At 47.6% G+C, this 21,910-nt stretch overlaps 2 protein-coding genes across 2 annotated transcripts; both read left to right on the forward strand.

The window, feature by feature from the left end:
- Window positions 1-3,288: 3,288 nt before the first annotated feature.
- Window positions 3,289-5,276, forward strand: LOC131184274 (forkhead box protein C2-like). Its single transcript, XM_058155395.1, has one exon. It carries the CDS (start codon window positions 4,008-4,010, stop codon window positions 5,274-5,276), a length of 1,269 nt encoding a protein of 422 aa, XP_058011378.1. The 5' UTR covers window positions 3,289-4,007.
- On the forward strand, window positions 4,848-8,420 carry LOC131184348 (forkhead box protein C2-like). The gene has a single exon (XM_058155513.1). It carries the CDS (start codon window positions 5,423-5,425, stop codon window positions 7,019-7,021), a length of 1,599 nt encoding a protein of 532 aa, XP_058011496.1. The 5' UTR covers window positions 4,848-5,422; the 3' UTR covers window positions 7,022-8,420.
- Window positions 8,421-21,910: the final 13,490 nt, after the last annotated feature.

Consider the following 21,910-nt stretch of genomic DNA (forward strand, 5'->3'; position numbering starts at 1 on the left):
CTATTGCTTAACACAATGTAAGCCGCTCTGAGTCTTCGGAGAAGGGCGGGATATAAATTCAAATAAATAAATAAAAATAATAATAAATAAATAATACTCAAATATACGTGTGTGTACTATCACAGTCCATACACAAGGCGTCGCTGTCTTCAAAGAGACTCAACTTTTTTCCCCCTCAAAAAAAAGGTTACAATTCAGCCTTTTGACCTCTAGAGGGCAGTACACTCCATGGAGTGATGATTGCTGACAAATCGCGGCGGCTCCGCTACTGACAATATTATGCTGCATTTACCTATTTCCAGGGTGTTTTTTTTTTGCGGGGGGGCGGGGGGCAAATCGGCGCGGTTGTCCTCGCCCAGAACTTTTGAGGTCTTTGCATTCTTGAAACAATTTCACAGGGCAGGGAATGGAAAGGAAGCGATGTGCGTAAAGATGCTAAACGCCGTTGCCCGAGTCTGCGTGTTTTTTAATCCTCGAAGGAGGGGAAGGTTTGAGCCTAGGTTTTATCAATCTCGCCGAAAGGGTCACATTTCCCCGTATTTTTAATTCGCAAGACAGGATGGTGTCATTTAGGATCAATAATTATGTGGTCATCTGCAGGCATTTTATTTAAAAAGACAAAGGGTTTTTTTTTGATACTGTAATTTAAGAGAAAGCAATACTTTCTTTTATTTTGGGTAATTTAATACAAATGTCCTTTCCAGTAAATTAGCCATCAGGAATGCAGGTAGAGCAAGTAAGATAATTTATTCGCCAAGAGAAGAAAAGTTACTTTGTCCTTCCAAAACTCTGTAAGATCTTTCTTTACAGTACCTGATTATGATAAGAAGTAATGCATAAATAGATCTTTCTCCCCCATTTCACCCTCTCCCTTCTAATTTAATTCCCAAACCGGACCGATTATTTCATTCATGTTTTCGGCCAATATTTAATTAGACATTGGAAGGTTGGATTAATCCTTATCATCATTAAGTAGAGCGGACAAAGACTTTAACAATACTGCAAACATAACATTTTCTTGACACTTAATTTAACATCACTAATTTATTTAACGTTTTTTCATCCCTTTGCTCTGTTTTTTCAAAGGACGCCTCCTCGTCCCCCCTTTCTCCCCTCCCCCCCCCGAAAAAAAAAATCAAGTGAAAAAAATCGAAAAAGTTATTTTATTTTTTGAAGGGATTTTCCAATCAGTTCAGCAAACTTCCTTTTAGTTTAAATAATTGTCCCTCAGTTCCCTGCATTTCAAAATATAAATATTCCTCTGAGCTCTTCCTCAAAAGAAGTCAGTTTTTCCGAAGCTGATTTTTTTTCCTTTGTAACTTTCGTTACTGAAGCGTTGCAGTTTCCCAGCTTCGCTTCCCCAAATATAAACCACTCTGAACTTCTGAGTATAAAAAAAAACACCCGTTCCTTTTATTATAAATAAAAACATTTAAAAAGGCATAGACCACTTTAAATTGGTTTTCATTTTAGAAGCACGCGCTCAGTGGATTAAAACCACTGCTTCTAAAATTGGGGAAACTTCAGAAAGCAATCGGGCATCGCCTCCACTCGTTTCATCTCGTCCTCCCTTTTGAAAAAAAAAATTGCAATTTTGGGCCACAATCCGTGCACTATCATAATTACAATATTCCTAGCTTAGGAGCCTCGGAGCGCTCCCATCACCTCTCCCAAGTTCGTTGCTTAAAGAGCCAGGAAAAGTTCTTTTTTAAAAAATTGCAAAAAAAAATATAGGAAAGAGTTTGGAATATGGTGACCTCCAAAAATTCCGGTCCAGTTTCTCCTGAATTCCCCCTTTAAAAAAATAATAATAAAGGACGCGGGCAAAAGGTGGTAAACCACTTTTTCAGCCGCCACTTTTCTCTACCTCCGATTTTTGCCAACCAAACGAACGGAGTTCTTGCCAGCTCGCAAAAGGCACAAAAATCACACCGGGTTAATTATTTTATTTATTTATTTATTTATTTATTATTTAAATTTTTATACCGCCCTTCTCCCGAGGGACTCAGGGCGGTTTACAGCCAGATAAAATGACAGTACTATTACAAAATAAATACTATTAAAATACCACTAAAAAACTTATTCAAATTGGCCGCAATTAAAATTTAGCAAATAATAAAACCCATTAAAAACCCATTCAAAACCCATTTAAAACCCCTTAAAAACCCACGAATTTAAAAAACTAATCCAGTCCTGCGCAGATGAACAAATAAGTTTTAAGCTCGCGACGGAAGGTTCGGAGGTCCGGAAGTTGACGAAGTCCTGGGGGGAGTTCGTTCCAGAGGGCGAATTATCCGGCCCTAGAGGGTCTCTAATGGAATAATCATGAGGTGGAGGGGTCCGTGGGTGGGTGGTGGGGAAGGAAGGTGGGAAAAAGGCGATGAGGAAGAGATACAGGCCAGCTTTATCAAATAATTATTCCTCCCCGTTATCTGTGGAAGCAATTAAGTATCTTTGCCCCCTTAGAAGAAAAACTAATCAGCGCATTTCATTCCAGGCGCGATCCTCTGCGAGAAATTCCTTCCCTCACCATCCTTCCTCGGCAGGAGCCCCCCCCCCTCATCCCTTAATTCCAGGTATTTAGGATGGAGGTGTTAATTGAGTTTAGAACCGAAGTGCTAAATAAGCTTCTCCGGAATTCTTCACCCCAACTGAGCAACTTCGGCGGAGCGACTTCGGGTTCCTTGCGGGAGCCGGCCCCGCCAAAGGAAGACCCTTGGCCGCTCGCTCTCTCCCGCCCGTTTCAGAATCGGGGTTTCCCCGCGGAGGACGGCCGGTGTCCCGTGGGAAAACCCGGCGGGCTGGCCTTGAAGCCGAACTTTCCTTTCTTATCTCTTTCAGAAAAGTTTCGCGCTGTCAGAAGCGGGACGGCTCAATACTGCGCGTTTTCCTCCGCCTCGCATTGAGCGGCTGAGATTCCAACCCCGATTAGGAAGGTTCGTCGTTACGGCGGTTAATGAGGATGATGAGGATGATGGTGATGGTTTAATAAGGGGGACACTTTGGGGCAGAGAGGAGGAAGGACCGCTCTGGTCCCCCAAAGGACGGATTGAGCCAGCGTTGCCTTCTTGCCCGCCCGCCCTTCGCCTGTTTCTCCCCCGTAAGAGCTTCGAGGGGCCCGGACAGGCCTCCCCAACCCCGCGCCTAACCCCGGGGTGCTCCCCGGAATCCCGGTGTCCTCACGGCGCCTTCCTCCGCCTCGCCCATTGGCCGAGCCAGACCCCGAGCCGGCTGCCATTGGACGGCGGCGGAGGGAGGGGCCAGCGAGGAGTCAAAACTGGCCTTGCCCAAGAGAAGTTTGGAAAACTTTCCCCGGCTCTGGATGCGGGACTTCGCTTCGCGCGGGGCGCTGCCGAGGCTTCGGAGAGGCGCGCACGCTCGTTTATTTTGATTCGGTGCGCTTGTTTTTGTTTACACGCCGCCGGCGCTTCACTTTCGCCCGGAAGGATCGGGGAAGGCCGAGTCAAAAGCGTCGGGGACCCAGCCAGCCAGCCCAGCCCAGCCTAGCCAGCCAGCGCGCTGCCTCCGTCCTCGTTCTTTGGTCTGCTATTTTATTTTTTCTGCGATAATTTTTTTTTCACCCCCGTCTTTGGGGGCAGCGCGAGCAGATTAGATATTTCGGACCTGTCGGGGTTTCTATCTACCCGCCTCCCTTCCTCCCTCCATCATTTTAACCAGGCCACATTCGCCCTCCTCCTGCCCTTTTACGACGGGGGGAGGGAGGGAGGAGGAGAGCGAGCGAGCGAGCCAGGAGCAGCCGAGATTGGAGCTTCCCGGCCGTTTTGCCCAAGATATAAATATGAACCAAGCGGGCACAGCTCGGGCCTGTTAACCAAGAGGCGAGGAGCCGGCCTTCGGTGAAGGAGTCTGGAAACGCTCGGGGGTCTCCGGAGCAGGGCGCCTCGTTGGCAGAGGGGCCGCCTTTCCTGCCGGCTCCTTCTCTACGACCTGACTTTTTGGGCGGGGGCGGCGGGAGGCCTCCTCGCCCTCCCGGAGCTGGGACAGCCATGCAGGCTCGTTACTCCGTCTCAGACCCCAACGCTCTGGGAGTGGTACCCTATCTGAGCGAGCAGAATTACTACCGGACGGCGGGCACCTATGGAGGCATGGCCAGCTCGCTGGGGGTCTACGCCAGCCACCCAGAGCAGTACGCGGCCGGCCTGGGACGCTCGTACGGGCCCTACCCGGGCCACCAGCCGGTCCAGGCCCCGAAAGATCTTGTTAAGCCGCCTTATAGCTACATCGCGCTGATCACCATGGCCATCCAGAACGCGCCGGAGAAGAAGATCACGCTCAACGGCATCTACCAGTTCATCATGGAGCGCTTCCCCTTCTACCGGGAGAACAAGCAGGGCTGGCAGAACTCCATCCGCCACAACCTCTCGCTCAACGAGTGCTTCGTCAAGGTGCCCCGCGACGACAAGAAACCGGGCAAAGGCAGCTACTGGACGCTGGACCCCGATTCCTACAACATGTTCGAGAACGGTTCGTTCTTGCGCCGCCGGAGGCGCTTCAAGAAGAAAGACGTCTCCAAGGAGAAGGAGGAGACCCCGCGGGAGAAGCACCATAAGGAGCCGGTCAAGGCTCCTTCCGAGCTGGCTAAGGAGCTGACCCCGGCGTCGGCGCCCGTCCCGGCTTCGTCGGACAAGAAAGTGGTCATTAAGAGCGAGGCCTCTTCGCCCGAGCTGCCCGTCATCACCAAAGTGGAGACGCTCAGTCCGGAGAGCGGCAGCGCCCTGCAGGACAGCCCGCGCAGCGTGGCTTCCACGCCGTCGCTTTCCACCGAAGGCTCTTTGCCCGGCGAGCCTCACCAACCCCACCCTCACCCGCACCACCACCCGGCCGCCGGCGCTTCACTTTCGCCCGGAAGGATCGGGGAAGGCCGAGTCAAAAGCGTCGGGGACCCAGCCAGCCCAGCCCAGCCAGCCAGCGCGCTGCCTCCGTCCTCGTTCTTTGGTCTGCTATTTTATTTTTTCTGCGAGAATTTTTTTTTCACCCCCGTCTTTGGGGGCAGCGCGAGCAGATTAGATATTTCGGACCTGTCGGGGTTTCTATCTACCCGCCTCCCTTCCTCCCTCCATCATTTTAACCAGGCCACATTCGCCCTCCTCCTGCCCTTTTACGACGGGGGGAGGGAGGGAGGAGGAGAGCGAGCGAGCGAGCCAGGAGCAGCCGAGATTGGAGCTTCCCGACCGTTTTGCCCAAGATATAAATATGAACCAAGCGGGCACAGCTCAGGCCTGTTAACCAAGAGGCGAGGAGCCGGCCTTCAGTGAAGGAGTCTGGAAACGCTCGGGGGTCTCCGGAGCAGGGCGCCTAGTTGGCAGAGGGGCCGCCTTTCCTGCCGGCTCCTTCTCTACGACCTGACTTTTTGGGCGGGGGCGGCGGGAGGCCTCCTCGCCCTCCCGGAGCTGGGACAGCCATGCAGGCTCGTTACTCCGTCTCAGACCCCAACGCTCTGGGAGTGGTACCCTATCTGAGCGAGCAGAATTACTACCGGACGGCGGGCACCTATGGAGGCATGGCCAGCTCGCTGGGGGTCTACGCCAGCCACCCAGAGCAGTACGCGGCCGGCCTGGGACGCTCGTACGGGCCCTACCCGGGCCACCAGCCGGTCCAGGCCCCGAAAGATCTTGTTAAGCCGCCTTATAGCTACATCGCGCTGATCACCATGGCCATCCAGAACGCGCCGGAGAAGAAGATCACGCTCAACGGCATCTACCAGTTCATCATGGAGCGCTTCCCCTTCTACCGGGAGAACAAGCAGGGCTGGCAGAACTCCATCCGCCACAACCTCTCGCTCAACGAGTGCTTCGTCAAGGTGCCCCGCGACGACAAGAAACCGGGCAAAGGCAGCTACTGGACGCTGGACCCCGATTCCTACAACATGTTCGAGAACGGTTCGTTCTTGCGCCGCCGGAGGCGCTTCAAGAAGAAAGACGTCTCCAAGGAGAAGGAGGAGACCCCGCGGGAGAAGCACCATAAGGAGCCGGTCAAGGCTCCTTCCGAGCTGGCTAAGGAGCTGACCCCGGCGTCGGCGCCAGTCCCGGCTTCGTCGGACAAGAAAGTGGTCATTAAGAGCGAGGCCTCTTCGCCCGAGCTGCCCGTCATCACCAAAGTGGAGACGCTCAGTCCGGAGAGCGGCAGCGCCCTGCAGGACAGCCCGCGCAGCGTGGCTTCCACGCCGTCGCTTTCCACCGAAGGCTCTTTGCCCGGCGAGCCTCACCAACCCCACCCTCACCCGCACCACCACCCGGCCGCCGGCGCTAACGGCTTGCCGGGCTTCAGCGTGGAGAACATCATGACCCTACGGACTTCGCCCGGCAGCGAGTTGAGCCCCGTGGGCAGGTCGCCGCCGGGCCTTTGCGCCTCCTCTTTGCCTCTGGGCTACGGCCAGGCGCCCGCCTCGTCCATCTACAGCCAGGCCTGCAGCCAGGGGGGCTTGGGCGAGGCCGGGGGCAGCTACCAATGCAGCATGCGCGCCATGAGCCTCTACACGGGCGAGCGCAACGCGCACCTCTGCGGCGCCGGGCCGCTGGAAGAGGCCGCTGCTTCGCTGTCGGAGCCCCCACCGCAAGTGGCCAACGGCGCCCCCTCGCCCCTGGCCGGTCTCAACCTGGCGCAAGGGGGCCAGCAGCAGCAGCAGCAACAGGAGACCTCCCTACCTCCCAGCAACCACCACCATCAGCCCGCGCATCACCATCAACACCATCATCCACTCCCGCATCACCAAGCCCCGGGGCAAGCCGCGGCCGCGGCTGCGGCCGCCGCAGCCGCCTCCTGGTACCTCAACCACGCGTCGGAGATCAACCAGCCTCTCCCCAGCCACACCTTCGGCGCCCAGCAACAGAGCTTCCCCAACGTGCGGGAAATGTTCAACACTCACCGGCTGGGATTAGAGACCTCGACGGCGCTGAACGAGCAACAGGTGAGCCCCTCCACCTGCGAGCTGTCCTACCGGGCTCCGCCCTCCATTTACCGCCACTCCGCCCCTTATTCCTACGACTGCGCTAAATACTGACCGGCCTCCGGGTTAAGCAGACAGACAGACAGAGGGACAGAGAGACCCGGGAAAGGGGGCCTGGCCCCCAACTCAGCAGGCGGACTATAGAAGGAAAATTAGGCCTCTGCTGTTGTTTTTTAAATTAGTTGGGGAAAGCCAACCAAACTGACTCTGTTTTTCCCCCCCCTCCCCAAAACAGATTTACGGCCAAAAAGAAAGAAAGGACAAAATAAAAAAAAGGAAAGAAAAACCGCCCCTCCCCCACTTTCCTCCAAAGTCAATAAAAAGGACCCTAAAATTCGATTTTTTTTTTCCACGACTCATCCTTCCAGTCCAGTTATTTCTGCTGGGGGGGGGAGGGGAGAGTAAAACAGCCAACACTAGAAACAAAAAAAGAACTATGTGATGTGGGATGCAGGCTTTCTTGAACAGAAATATTAATAATAACAATAGATGAGTCAAAAAAGGGATATTAAATATTTTGGCGATGGTGGGCAATATAAAATTACTGATTCCACAACGACGGCTGATACAATTTTGAAAAGGGGAGAATAATAACGGATACGCTATCTAAATATAAATGTGTATGTCTTGGTATGGTTGGTTTTGTTTTAAGGAGGGGATGATTCCATTTCTCGTGTTGTAAATATGTGTGGATTTTGAATTAGGCTTCCGTGGAGGGCCGTTAATATAATATTTAAAGTTGAGGTCACTGGATTATTCCTCTCTCAGCCCTAAATGAATTATACTTTCCCTCTTATTTCTTTAGTTTTATGTACAAACTTTCATTAAAAAAACCTCCTTTTTAAAGTTAGTCTTTTTTATATATATAAATAATTTATTTTTCCCTTCCTTGTTGAATATGTCCTGCCTCCCAAAAATGGAATAAGAAGAAGAGAGATGGGGCGGGGAAAAACCAAATGTGTTTTTTTTTCTTTTCTTTTAAAGTGGGGAAAGAGGTGAGATTTATTTTATTTTTCTTGTAAAATAGAGTTCCCCTTTCCATATTTTTTTGTTTTCCCTTTGAGCCTTTCCACAAAGTCATCGCTTTGATTTTATGTGGTCTTCAAATTGTTGTATTCAATCTCTTGGACAAATAAGAATAATAAACCCGTTGCTGTTTATTTCTCCTTTGAAACAAAAGCGCATCTTGTGTGAATTTTTGCAGTTTCCTGAACCGGCCCCAACTCCAACAGCCCAGTCTGGGGAGAGCTGCAGATTTGGGGCCTTGCAGACTAGATCCTGTGTGCGGGGAAGGAATCAACGGCATGTCGGAGTTTTAGGTTAGATTTATAGGCCGGACTGGCCGAAACATTTAGACTGGATCTTATAGGTTTGCCGTTCTCAATCTCAAACAAGCCCGCTTTCTTAATTCGGTTTTAGGGACCTCCACCGGTGATCCCCTGGTATATCTCAAAAGTTTAACCCCGACAGAACAAGGCCAAATGACAGAGCACGAGGGAAGGGGGTCTTCGGCTCCCGCCCCCCACACCGAGGGAATCTGGGCCTGAGCGGGTTAGAGTTAAGGGAGAAGCGAGCGGTAGCTGCTTTCAACCTCCGTGGGAAACCCCTTTCGCGGGTGGATCCGAAATCTCGCTTTCCGCGCGACAGCCGGGGCTGCTGAGGAGCCCAGGCCCAGTTGGGGGACTTCGCTGCCAATAAGGCCCAGCCGGAAGAGTCCATAATCCGCGCTGTCGAGAAGCTGGAAGGACGCGGAATCCGGAGCCGTTCCGAATCTCGGGAGAAGTTAAGACTAGGTCAGGATTTGGTTTTATTTTTTAAAAAATATTTTTTAGGAGCTGCTTAACTGCTCCTCGTCCGTCTACGGGCCTCGGGATTGTCCATGCTTGATTTATTCCTTTAACTTTTTTTAGATTTTATTTTATTTTATTTTAAAGTGTTGAATTAAGCAGGGCTACGTCAAAGGAATTCGGAGCTGGTGGAAACAGAAGAGCCGCGGCGGGTCTGGGTCTCTTCCTTTCGACTCCCGGCCTGGCCAGGGGAACAATCTAGCCAGGTCAGACTGGTAGGCAGAGAAAGAAGAGAGGAAGGAAGGAACGAACGAACAAAGGAAGACAAGAAGGAAGGAAGGAAGGAAGGAAGGAAAGAGAAAGAGAGAGAAAAGAGAAAGAGAAAAAGAGAAAGAGAAAAGAAAAGAAAAAGAAAGAAAGAAAGAAATCGACAGACTGAAATAGGTGGCTGGGAAGGGCAGGAACTGTCACAGCTTTTCTGAATCTCCTTCAGCCCAATCTTTATATCTGTCACTAAGATCATAGAGCTATCACTCGAAAGTAAATTGCCCTTCACTTAATTAAATGGACAGCTGCAGTTTTTGTTTTAACTGTGAACGTAAACTGGACCACAGTTGCGATTTTTCTGTTCTTCATTCAGGAAGGCGAATGTTTAATGGGTGAACATCCAGATAAAAGAGACAATTATTTTCCTCGGAAAATATGTCTTTCTTTTTTTCCCCTGATACTATAATAGGAAATTAAACAACCCATTTAATATGGCTCTTTATCCAAAAGGTATGGTTTGAATATGAACGTAGAACATAGAATAAAAGGGCTGGAAGGGACCCTGGAGGTCTTCTAGTCCAACCCCCTGCACAAGCAGGAGACCTTATCCCATTTTGGACAAATGGCTTCCCAGTCTCTTAAACACCTCCGGTGATGGACCTACAATTTCTGGAGGCAATGGATTAATGGTTTTAACTGTCAGGAAATTCCTCCTTAGTTCTAGGTTGCTTCTCTCCTTTATAGTTTTCCATCCACTGCTTCTTGTCCTGCCTTCAGATGCTTTGGAGAAATGATGCCAACCTTGCCTGATTTTTGGTTTTGGTTTTTAACAGCATAGGTAAATTGAACTCCAATTTAGCCAAAGTAAAACAGTTTTCTTTGCTTCTCCTGCTTCTGCTTGGCATTTTTCAACATAATCTCATGCCCTTTAATTTTTCCTGGGGGGAGGGAGAAATTTCTCTGAAAGAAGACTGTACTTTCTCAGATAGCATCTTACTCTCTTGAGGTCTTGTTTCCTGCTACTCTTTGTGTCTAAGAAAATAAAGAATCAAGATGCGGTGAAAATGGCTGGGAAAAGACAAGCGACCTCTTCAAAACGTCCCAGAATAGCCTCCCTCAACAGATGCAGCTCAAAAATCTGATTTCTGGCTGCTTGATACCGTAGGACTGTAGCAGACTTGTAGCTGTGAATTCACGGAACATAAAATCTTTGCATTTTAGAAGTTTTTTAAGTGCTGGAGAAAGAAAATACAGTTTTTCATTCACCTGGCCTATTCTGTGGGTTATTTTTGAGCTGCTCCATTCCCTGTATTTTTAACACAGGGTAGTCCTTGACTAACAGCAGTTCATTTAGTGACCGTTCACTGGAAAAAAGTGACCTATGACCCCTTTTTCATTCTTACGAGGACCGTTGCAGCACCCACCCCCCCGATAGTCATGTGATCAAAATTCAGGCACTTGGCAACTGAATCATATTTATGACGGTCGCAGTGTCCCCTGGAGGTCACGTGATCCGCTTTTATGACCTTCTGACAAGCAAAGCCCATGGAAAAAGGAGCCAGATTCATTTAACAACTGTGTTACTGACTTAACATCAACTGAACCACTGTGGCAGGAAAAGGTTGTAAGATGGGGGAAGCCCACTTAGCAAAGGTTTCACTTAGCAACATGGTCGTAACTCAAGGGCTACCGGTATAAACACAGACTTACCCTAGAGAGTTTTGGAGAGCCTGGAATTTAACTCAACATTGGCCTGAGATTGTGGCTGGCTTGGTGGGTTTATGGACTGGATCTTCAGACGTAAAGATAGACTTAAGTTAGAATGGCGGTCCTAGTGCCCAGATTTAAACTAAGCCTTTCTTCTTAAATTCTTCCACTCATTTTTTTCGCCCCTTCTCCTTGGAAGTGTGAATGTGTGTGTGTGTGTGTGTGTGTGTAGGGGAAGGGGGAGGGGTATGACAGGACTGGCGCCTTTAATTTATCTCCTTCTTTTGATGTTGAAAAGAATTTGCATGGGCGGGAAAGCAAATGTGCAGCCATGCATGATAATTTTGAGCTGGCACAAGGATGGGGTGGGATCTGAATGGCAGCTGATTTGGGAGGGAGAATGAATTTTGGGGCCATCCACTGATTTTATTGAGGAGATGAAAACCCCACCTTTCATAAAATAATAATTCAAGGGGGCAGGCATAACTCTGCCTCTTATCCATCTCCTTCCATCAAGAACTCGGCAAAGGAGAGAATTCGAAGTCATGGCTGAATGTGGATTGACCACTATAATCAATACACCTTGGTTCTCTATGCCTCTCTTTTAGAACCCTCTTTTGATTCTGGGGTGTGATGCCACCAGGCTGTGCTGCCTTAGCTGCACAGTTGGACAGTTGGACATGGCTGGTGTTGGATAGATTTTCTTGTAGAGTTGATAAGGTAAACAAGCTGGCTTCAAGGCTGCTACTCACTTGGTGTGTGAAATAAAGCAGAGAGAAATAAAGGAGGGGAGGAAGGAAGGAGAGAGGGAGGGAGAAAGAGAAAGAGAAAAAGGAAAGGAAAGAAGGAAAGGAAAGGATATATTGATCATCAATTGTGTTGTAAATGAAAGGAAATGAAAGGAAAGAATGAAAGGAAAGGAAAAGAAAGGAAAGGAAAGGAAAGGAAAGGAAGATAGAGGAGAGGAAAGGAAAGGAAAGAAGGAAAGAAAAGGAAAGGAAAGGAAGAGAAAGGAAAGGAAAGGAAGATAGAGGAGAAGAAAGGAAAGGAAAGGAAGATAGAGGAAAGGAAAAAAAAAGGAAAGGAAAGGATAGGAACCAGCCTTGGTTATTTTCCTGTTTCCAAGCAGTGTTTTGAGCATTCTGCTTTTTTAGAAATAATTTTCAGTTAACTCTTACATTCCATATCTTGGAGGCTCAAGGTAAATGATGAGAAAGACACTGGGGTCAGAGGAGAAAACTGGTTTAGCTCTCCCGATAGAAAGGACCAAAACCTCACACTAATGTCATGTTATTCGGGTTTTCCAAAGACATGCCCTGTTTTTTAACAGTTCCTTTTTTTGCCCTCCCTGGCGTAGATCAGAGTATCACCTACAAACCTCCGCTATTTAAATGAACTTTCATTTTGTTAATTAGATCGTGCTTCCTTTTAGGAGTGACTGGCCTTGAGATTACTTGGTTTTAAAAATTGCAGAATGGCCGCCCCCCCTTTTTAAAATCATTTTATGAACCCTGATTCACCAGCATTCCCCAAAGAAAGCAAACACCAGAGCTCATAGATGGACTTAAATCTTTCCCCCCCTCTCTGCTGGCTTTCTGATGGGTCAAAACGCTTTATTGAAGGTACTCAGCTAACCTCTTGATCTCCAAGAAGAAAACCACATTTGCACATTATGCTTAACCTGATACAAGCAGTCCTTAATTTACAACACAGCTGGGATCACAATTCCCATCGCTAAGCAAGAAGGCTGTTGAGTGATTTGGACCCAGGTTTATAACCTTGCTTGCTACGGTTGTTAATGCAAACCAATGCAGTTGTTAAGTGAATCAAAGGGGTGGCTATGCTAATCCAGCTTCCTTCATTGATTTAGCTCATCCGAAGCTGGCTGGGAAGCTCTCAAAAAGGTGACCACAGGGTGTTACAACTTCATAAATACATATTGGCTGCCAGGCGCCCACATTTTTATTACGTTAGCCAGGGGATGCTGCAATGGTCGTAAGTGTGAGGACTTGTAAGTTACTTTTTTAGTGCTGTTACCAACGAGTGGTCATAAATTGAATGTTATCTGTAGCCTATTTCCTGGATTTGCACTGCATGGCGAATCATAAATTAACCAAGCGATGCAACACAAATGGCAGAGATGATAGCTAACCAAATTTCGCCTGCAGTGGGAATGCGGCTTTTTTTGGTCTTTCTTTGGTTTAATCACCTTCTTCTCTATGTTCTCCTTTCGTTGTTCTTCTGGCTTAGAACCTGGCTTGTTTGTGTCTCAAATTTAAGAGAGTATTTGTAGATAGCTTGTTCATTAACTGCCATTGGCCCTGCCATCCAGATCAGTAATCCGGTTTGTTAAATAAAGAGTATGTGACAGGCAGATGGGGAAATGCCTGAAATGTGACTTGGATGTCCTGCAAGGAGGCTTGGACCAAACCAGAGACAGGCAGTGCCAGTTGGTGGTTTGGGGGCCACACGGTGCACTTGTGTAAAACACACAACTGTGTCCTTGCACGCGATCATTTGCACGCGCCTTTTTCTCAAGCGCAGCCGCGTTTCCAAAGGTGGCTTGGAAATGGCGCAAAACAAGAACATCCTGGAGACCACAGAAGGATGCCATTGAGCACCATTTGTGGTCTGTGGCTTACCCATTCATGGAGCAGACCTCAAATCTGTTTATTTATTAAATTAGAAAATTTATATGCCATCCACTCCCAACAGCTCTGGATGGTTGGCAGCATACAGTTATAATATCCATTCAGATCCACTAAAAAAGCAGAGAAAAGCCATTAATAACAATGATTAAGGTAAGTCTATTTTGAGTCGGTCACATCCATCCACTTTTCTTGGCAGGAGGAAGGTGGTTTCTCATTGCTTGGTTTTTTTTAAAACAACAACAATAACCTTTCTGACCAAGGCAACAGCCCTGGGATTTCCTGGTGGTGTCCCATCCCTAAACAAGACAATTCTGACCCAGATTAGCTAAACTACTAGGTCTCAGCCTGATCCACCTCACAGGGTTGTTGTTCTAGGTAAACTAGGAGGAGAAGGAAGGATGGGACACCACCAGGAAATCCCAAGGCTCTTGCCTTGGTCAGAAAGGTTGTTGTTGTTTTTTTGTTGATATGTTTGCTCCCTTGAGTTATTTATAAAAATAATAGAGGCGAAATAAATAAAAAATAAAATAAAATAAAATAAATTGCAGCTCTAACCTTTTAAAGAGAATCCTGGCATGGATCTCTCTTTTTCTCTCTCGTCTCTCTCTCTCTCACACACACACACTTATTTGTGTGTTTATTACATGAACACATGCATTTTTTCAGTCACCTAATGGGTAAGTGGAAGTTAAAGTCCACGTATTTTAAAGTCGCCAAGGTTGAGAAATCTTGCTCTTTTTGGATAACTAAGAGACTACTGATAATCGTGTCTGTTATTAATGTGTACAACATTATATACCCAAATACATTTTCACTCCTGTTTCCATTGTCGACTGTTAGAACCGCTGAGACAAGCAGCACATTTAAACCCAAGTCATGGGGTGGACCACTTTTTAAAATCAGGATTGGTGCCATCTTTTTATTCTTGATGAATATATTTTGTTCTCCTTATGTACACTTGAGAGCATATTATGCACCCAAGACAAATTCAAATCACCAAAGACAAATCACACTTGGCCAATAAAGAATTCTAATAATTCTAATAATTCTAATCGGGTGATGATATTTGCAAGATCTGAAGACCTCCCTCTCCTCTTTAAAATCTTCCCCTTTTCTCTGCCAAAGTGAAGCTGTTAGAAAACTTGGAGGTCTCTTTTCTGCAACTTTGAGCTAGAGAATTCATGGATAAAGTAGACATCGTCTCATCTTATGCTGCAGCCTGTTAGATACCCAACAGTTTGCTTTTAAACTAAATTTCCTTCTTAAGCTTAGATTAAGGGGTGTGCTTAACTGCTTAACTGCTGCTAAGCACTGGATCAAGAGAGGCTGAAATTCCAATCTCAGCCCAGCTCCGAACCTGATTGAAAGTCCTCGCATTTAAGCAGGGCAAGCGACAACCTAAGGGTGGGTTTATACGACCCACCCGATTCTCGATTCTCTGCAGAGTATGAACAGATCTGTCCCGGGAGCTGTCCTCTCCTCTCCTCCCCTTCCAACCTTATTCTTTGATCCTAAAGGGGCAGAGATGAAGGACTTGGGCGTAAAGATGCGCTCAAACCAACCGCGACTTAATCAAGGTGTTAAAAGTGAGCAGAGGGGGTTAGACTAGAAGACCTTCCAGGTCCCTTCCAGGCTCTATTCTGATTGAAGTTATCGGCCCAATAAAAAGGAAAGCGAAGCAGCTCCGGATTCTCGTTTTCAGCCACGAGAATCGGAGATTTCGGAGATGGAGATGAAGATTCTCCCCCCGGGGCCAATCAAGAGCTCGCAGGCTTCTGATTGGCGCTTCTAAAAAATACCGTATGTCTCTTAAGCGCGGGGCCCTTCGCGCGTTGTGTTCTCTTGTCTTCTCTTGTTCCAAAGTGGACCGGTTTCCTTGGCTGGTTCCGGAGTCGGATTGGGATTCTTTTTTTCCTTCCCCCTCTGATAATGAGGATTATTATTATTATTTTTTAACCCGTTGGGTCTCTGGAGGTGCTTTTTTGCTTTTGTTTCATCGTTTCCAAGAAAGAAGGAGAGCCGGGCCGATTCCCAGCCCGATGTCCCTTTCGCGAAAGGTTAGGAGGGAAGAGCGGGTCAAATCCTTCCCTGCCGCCGAATTGGATCTCGAGGATCCGAATTGACATTGGAAGCGGAGGGAAGGCGGGGGGAGGTGGGGGGAAGAGGAGGCATTCGGAGCACCGGCTCTCCAACTTCTTCTGATCCCGTTTTCTGCTGCCCCCGCTGGCTCAGCCGAGGCAAATATCGGGGAGTCCTTATCCCCAAAGGGGGGTCCCCATCATTTAATTCAAGGATGCGGGTCAGAAAGAGCGCGGAGTGGGGTCCCCCGCGCGGGGTTTTCGCGGGGGGGGCCGGAACAATCGTGTTTCCCCCTCCCCAGAGACCGACTTCCTATCAAGGGCTCGGTGGTGTTTCCTAGCTGGGTTGCTTCCCCAAAACTCGCGTGTTTCCTTTTTCTGCTCCCCCAAAACTCGCGTGTTTCCCTTTTCTGCTCCCCCAAAACTCGCGTGTTTCCCTTTTCTGCTGCGCCCCGGCTTTCTGGTGCTTAGAAAGAGACGCGTGGAAGCTTCCCGCGGGGAGGGCGTCCGTCAATAGGCTTAGCCGAAAGAGGTTGCGCTTAGCTTCTTGCAAGCCTCCCGCATTTTCTAGCCCGCGATTTCCGATCTCCCCTCGGAAAGGTGGGTATGAATGGCTGGTCGGGGCGGTTTTAGCCAGCTCGGAATGGCTGGTCGGGGCGGTTTTAGCCAGGATTGCTGGTTGGCTGCATTCGCCCCTATCCAACCCCCTGCTCATGCAGGAAACCTGTACTAGGTTCGTACCTGAACTGCCGACCTTTCTGATCGACAAGCTCAGTGTCTTAGCCACTGAGCCATCTCATCAGGCAATTAGTCAGACAGGAATTATCTGCAGGGCATGGTTCAAAAAACAAACAAAAAACAACAACAACCCACAACCCCCAAAAAACTGCACTGGGCAGCGACAAGAAGGCCCACTTGGTTTGAAGGACTAGAGGGGACATGATAGCAGCATTCCAGTATTTGAGGGGCTGCCAGAAAGAGGAGAGGGGGTCAAGCTATTTTCCAAAGCACCAGAAGGCAGGACAAGAAACAGTGGATGGAAACTAATCAAGGAGAGAAGCAACCTGGAATGAAGGAGAAATTTCCTGAGAGTGAGGACAATTAACCAGTGGAACAGCTTGCCACAAGAAGCTGTGGGTGCTTCATCCCTGGAGGTTTTTTTAAAGAAGAGACTGGGCAGCCACTTGTCTGAAACGGCATAGGGATTCCTGCTTGAGCAGGGGGCTGGACTAGAAGACCTCCAAGGCCCCTTTCCAGCTCTATTCCGATGGACCTTGGGTTGGCCATGTTGGCTTTTTTGAACATACCCCTGGAGACCCCCCGCTCAGTGCTTTGAATTGTTAAGGGACTGTGAAGAACGTGTGAGTTGGCCTCCTTATACAAGTGGTCCTCGACTTACAAGAATTCATTTAGTGAGCATTCAAACTTACAACGGCATTGAAAAAGGTGACCTATGACTGTTTTTTTAAAACATTGCAGCATATTCCCCTGATTAAAATTCAGATCCTTGGCAAGTGGCTCAGATTTATGACGGTCGCAGTGTCCCTGGGTGGTCACCTGATCAGCGTCTGTGACCTTCAGAGAAGCAAAGCCAACGGGAAAGCCAGATTTGCTTAACAACCCTGTGTACTCATTTAACAGCCGTGGTGATTCGCTTGGTCGCAGAAGGGGGATCGCGTGACCTTGGGACACAGCAACGGACATAAGTATGCTCTTAATTTGATTGATCCAAGCCTCTGAATTTGGATCGTGTGATCATGGGGACGCAAGTGTGAAAACTGGTCATCAATCAGCTTTTTTTCAGTGCTGTTGAAACTTTGAACGGTCACTAAATGGACTGTCGTAAATCGAGGACCACCTGTATTTATGTGTAATATTATTGCTCCACCTCTGCTTCCAATGGACCAGTTTTCTTAACTCTGGCTCTTGATGCGAGGGGCAAGAAATATCATTTCTCTTTAAGGAAGCCATAAAGTATAAGGCATTGTCATTCTTTGCTTTGCAAGCCTACAGAGCAGGGGTCTCCAACCTTGGCAACTTTAAACCTGGAGGACTTCAACTCCCAGAATGCCCCAGCCAAAGCTGGCTGGGGCATTCTGGGAGTTGAAGTCCTCCAGGCTTAAAGTTGCCAAGGTTGGAGACCCCTGCTACAGAGAATCTCTTAATTGAAGGGGCATACAAGCTTGATCAAATAATAAATATATCTTGCACAGGTCCAAAATATATGTGAAAATATTTTGCCACAGGCAAGGGATTTGCACTTTCAGCCAGCTTCTGGCAAGGTGCCTAGGAATTTTCTGTAGATTTAGCTCTGGGACCAAAAAGTAGAGAGTTTCGGAGTTTCAAAGGGACTAGTAAACTTGATGATTTCAATAGAGGAGAGCTCGGGATGTCGTATTTGTACTCCTTTTTCAAGTTTTAGGGCAGGGCTTGAGAAGAGGTGACAGGGAATTTTCTGTCGATTTAGCTCCGGGACTCTGGGACCAAAAAGTAGAGAGTTTCAGAGTTTCAAAGGGACTAGTAAACTTGATGGTTTCAATAGAGGAGAGCTCGGGATGTCATATTTGTACGCCTTTTTCAAGTTTTTGGGCAGGGCTTGAGAAGAGGTGACAGGGAATTTTCTGTCAATTTAGCTCCGGGACTCTGGGACCAAAAAGTAGAGAGTTTCGGAGTTTCAAAGGGACTAGTAACTTGGTGGTTTCAATAGAGGAGAGCTCGGGATGTCATATTTGTACTCCTTTTTCAAGTTTTAGGGCAGGGCTTGAGAAGAGGTGACAGGGAATTTTCTGTAGATTTAGCTCCGTGACTCTGGGACCAAAAAGGGGACTAGTAACTTGATGGTTTCAATAAAGGAGAGCTCGGGATGTCGTATTTTTGCACCTTTCTCAAGTTAGGGCAGGGCTCGGGAAGGGGAAGGCAGAAAGACGCACATGGTGAATGGAGGCCTGTGTCAAATCCTTTGTCTCTCCCAGACCATCAAACCTCCCCCCCTGCCCCCCCCTGCGCACACACACACACACACACGTGTGTGCGTGTGCATGCACCTTTTTTTCTGAACTCCAACCATCTTTGAACTAACCTATGACGCCAGTAAATAAAAACAGAGATAAATATCAGACTCACCAAACGTTTATACAAAAGCTAACCATCCCCGAAGCTTTATATAATCACCATCCAGCTGTGTGCTCTTGTAAAGTTGTTGTAAATCCCCCCCCCCATTTTTTTCTTGTAAACAGGAAAGTACATAATGTAAAGCAACAGGCTGGAGATCACAAATACTCAGGCTCTTTTTTTTGGGGGGATGGTGTGTGTTGCTAAGTGTTCCCTTTCTAACGACGTTTGGGGGGGGCTCCCCATCCCCGAATGACCCCGGAATGGAGGTAATTACACACACACAAAAATAATAATCTGTCCTCAAATGCCATCAAAGGATACCTTCCCCTTCTCCACACACAAAAGGTTTGGATTATAGCAGAGGGCTGAATGTCAAACACATACGAGACCACTTTGCTTGAGTTTGCTCTTCAAGGAGCAAGGAGGGAAGGCTGGGGAGAAGAAGCGACCTCCTGGGTGGCCACAATGGAACCAGACGGTGCCACATGGCTTCTTCTTCAAGTTAGGAGAGACTTGGTTGCCTTCAACAAAGGCAGCAATCAAGGCAGCCCTTGAAGATCATTTAGAATAGAATAGAATAGAATAGAATAGAATAGAATAGAATAGAATAGAATAGAATAGAATAGAATTTTTTATTGGCCAACACAAGGAATTTGTCTTGGTGCAGATGCTCTCAGTGTACATAAAAGAAAAGATACCTTCATCAAGGTACAACATTTACAACACAATTGATGGTCAATAGATCAATATAAATCATAAGGATTGCCAGCAACAAAGTTACAGTCATATAGTCATAAGTGGAAAGAGATTGGTGATGGGAACGATGAGAAGATTAATAGTAGTGCAGATTTTAGTGCAGTAGATTTAGTAAATTTAGTAAATTTAGATTTACTGCCTTGATTTTAATTTTGTCCTTCAAACAAGGGAATTTTCCCCACTCCGGACCAGGAGTGTCCAACCTTGGCAAATTTAAGACCTGTGGACTTCATCTCCCAGCGATGCTGGCTGGGGAATTCCGAGAGTCCACAGGTTTTAAAGTTGGACACCCCTGGACGTCAAACCAAATTTAGCTTTTCAACGACCTCAGGAGGTCATTCGACCGAGGACTTAACTCAAAGCCAAGCGAGACTACAAAGAGGGAGATCTTTCATTGCTCATGACTTGGTTGCCTTGAAATGTTCTCCAGCACAAGGCTTACCTCCCTTTCATGCTACCTTAGTCTCACTTGACCGCCAAGATGAAGCTGGCTTTCTGTCTGAGCAGGTTTTTCAGAATTGTCCACCGTTCTTCAGCAGAACTTTTGATGGAGGTTAAACCCAAGTTTACAATCTCATGAGCTGGCCAAATTGAGACAAGGAAGAGTATGGTCCTAACATACTTTCTCCTGTGAGTAAAAGAAACACTCACAGAATGAAAAATGGATGGGCTACAGATGAGTTGCCAACTGGGGAATTCCGGGAGTTGAAGTCCACACATTTTAAAGAGGCCAAGGTTGAGAATTTACTGCCTTTACCTGAAGACTTTAGCATTCATGAAAGTAGGGAGATGGGGAGATTTTCTCAGAAAAATCTCCCCCAAATTTGCTACTTGTCTTTTGTCTTACAGCCATCGAAGGTGAAAACAATTCACTCTTTGGAGAGCGATTGTGTTAAATGCAAAAATTAAACTAACATGACTTTGCATCCAGGCTGTTTCTGATGCTGTTCATCTTGTCCTTTATCGATTTTGGAGTGAAACTTTTATTTTGCTTCTCCAAAGCCAGGGAAAGTGTACCTGTCTGGTTAAAAAAAAAAAAAAAAGAAAAACCCTGAAAGGAATGTTAAAGGGTAATATCGGGTTCAGCTCCATTCAAAGCTGAAAACAAAGTTGTTTCCCTTCCAGGGCCATAGAAGGACCAATTCAGATTTGTCAATACAGCTGATGAAGCGGTGATCCATGAAAATGCATGCGGTAACAAAAGTGTGTTAATTTTTGCAGGAAGTTTGCAATGGCTTGAATATAGACCTGCCTCTGGTTATTAGAAGAAATAGTCTATTCAAAGCAGGAAGCTTCACACTTTGTATATGGCATGCATGGTGTTTGCAGCTGACACGCTCCAGTTGCCAGCTGGGTAACTGTATGTGTGTGTGTGTGTAGAGAGAGAGAGGGAGGGAGGGAGGGAGGGGGGTAGGGGGGAGGAGAGAGAGAGAGAGAGAGAGAGAGAGAGAGTTCTAGTCCCACCTTAAGCATGAAAGCTGGTTGGGTGACTTTGGGCCAATCACCAGGAGATGGGAGTTCTAGTCCCACCTTAAGCATGAAAGCTGGTTGGGTGACTTTGGACCATTCACCAGGAGACTGGGAGTTCTAGTCCCACCTTAGGCATGAAAGCTGGTTGGGTGACTTTGGGCCAATCACCAGGAGATGGGAGTTCTAGTCCCACCTTAAGCATGAAAGCTGGTTGGGTGACTTTGGAGCATTCACCAGGAGACTGGGAGTTCTAGTCCTGCCTTAGGCATGAAAGTCAACTGTTTGACTTTCGGGGTCTCTCTCTCTCTCTCTCCCCCCTCTCTCCCCACTCACCTATCTATCCATCCATCCATCCATCCATCCTGGCCACATGCAATGCTCACCAAGAGAAGTTGCATGTAAAGCAGACCCAAGAATGAGACCAAAATGAGAAGGCCCCAAAGGCTAATTTAGAAGCAAAGTGGTGGAAGAGGAAAGGTGGGGATTGACTTGCTTGGAACTGGAAAAGACCCAGAGTAGACAGGGCCTTTGTGTCCACCTTTGGGGCTGGGTAGCAGTGAAAACATTTGGTGGGGTTTTCCCTGTAGAAATAAACAAAGCTAACTAAGTAATTAACTTAACTCCAAGCACAGAGGGAGGAGGGGAGATGACAAGCAAGCAAAGGACCATTGGAATAAGTGCAATTTCATTCCAGATAAAGGCATCCACCCAACTGCTAATTCAATAAGTGAGATGTGTTAACAATTAACCTAGTTTATCCTGGTCAGGGAGGGGAATGAGAAATGGAGAAGAGGGTGATTTCCTGCCCCCACCTCCAGCTTTTTAAGACTGGATCTAACCATCATTCCCTGAAAGTGAAAAAAAATCCTTCCAAGCAACGAAACTGGGGCATTTTTGGGATACAGCTGTGGATGTTGGTACCCACGAGGACTTCCGCAGACCAAGACAGACGGCCGGAGAAGGTACTGCTGTGGTCTGATGAGGCCTGGCGATGAGACAGGTATTCTTTTGGGAGGGGTTACAAGAGAAGGCTTTTCAGAAAGGGCGGGGCTGCTGGGTGAGAGATGTTTTGACGGGAAGATTGGAGAGTTTGTCTTGTCTCTTCAAGAGGTT

This window comes from Ahaetulla prasina, chromosome 12, assembly GCF_028640845.1.
Source record: "Ahaetulla prasina isolate Xishuangbanna chromosome 12, ASM2864084v1, whole genome shotgun sequence".
NCBI lineage: Eukaryota > Metazoa > Chordata > Lepidosauria > Squamata > Colubridae > Ahaetulla > Ahaetulla prasina.

Bases quoted from the DNA above. Each gene is read 5' to 3' on its own strand.
- LOC131184348 (XM_058155513.1), top strand. From the start codon at position 5,423: ATGCAGGCTCGTTACTCCGTCTCAGACCCCAACGCTCTGGGAGTGGTA.
- LOC131184274 (XM_058155395.1), top strand. From the start codon at position 4,008: ATGCAGGCTCGTTACTCCGTCTCAGACCCCAACGCTCTGGGAGTGGTA.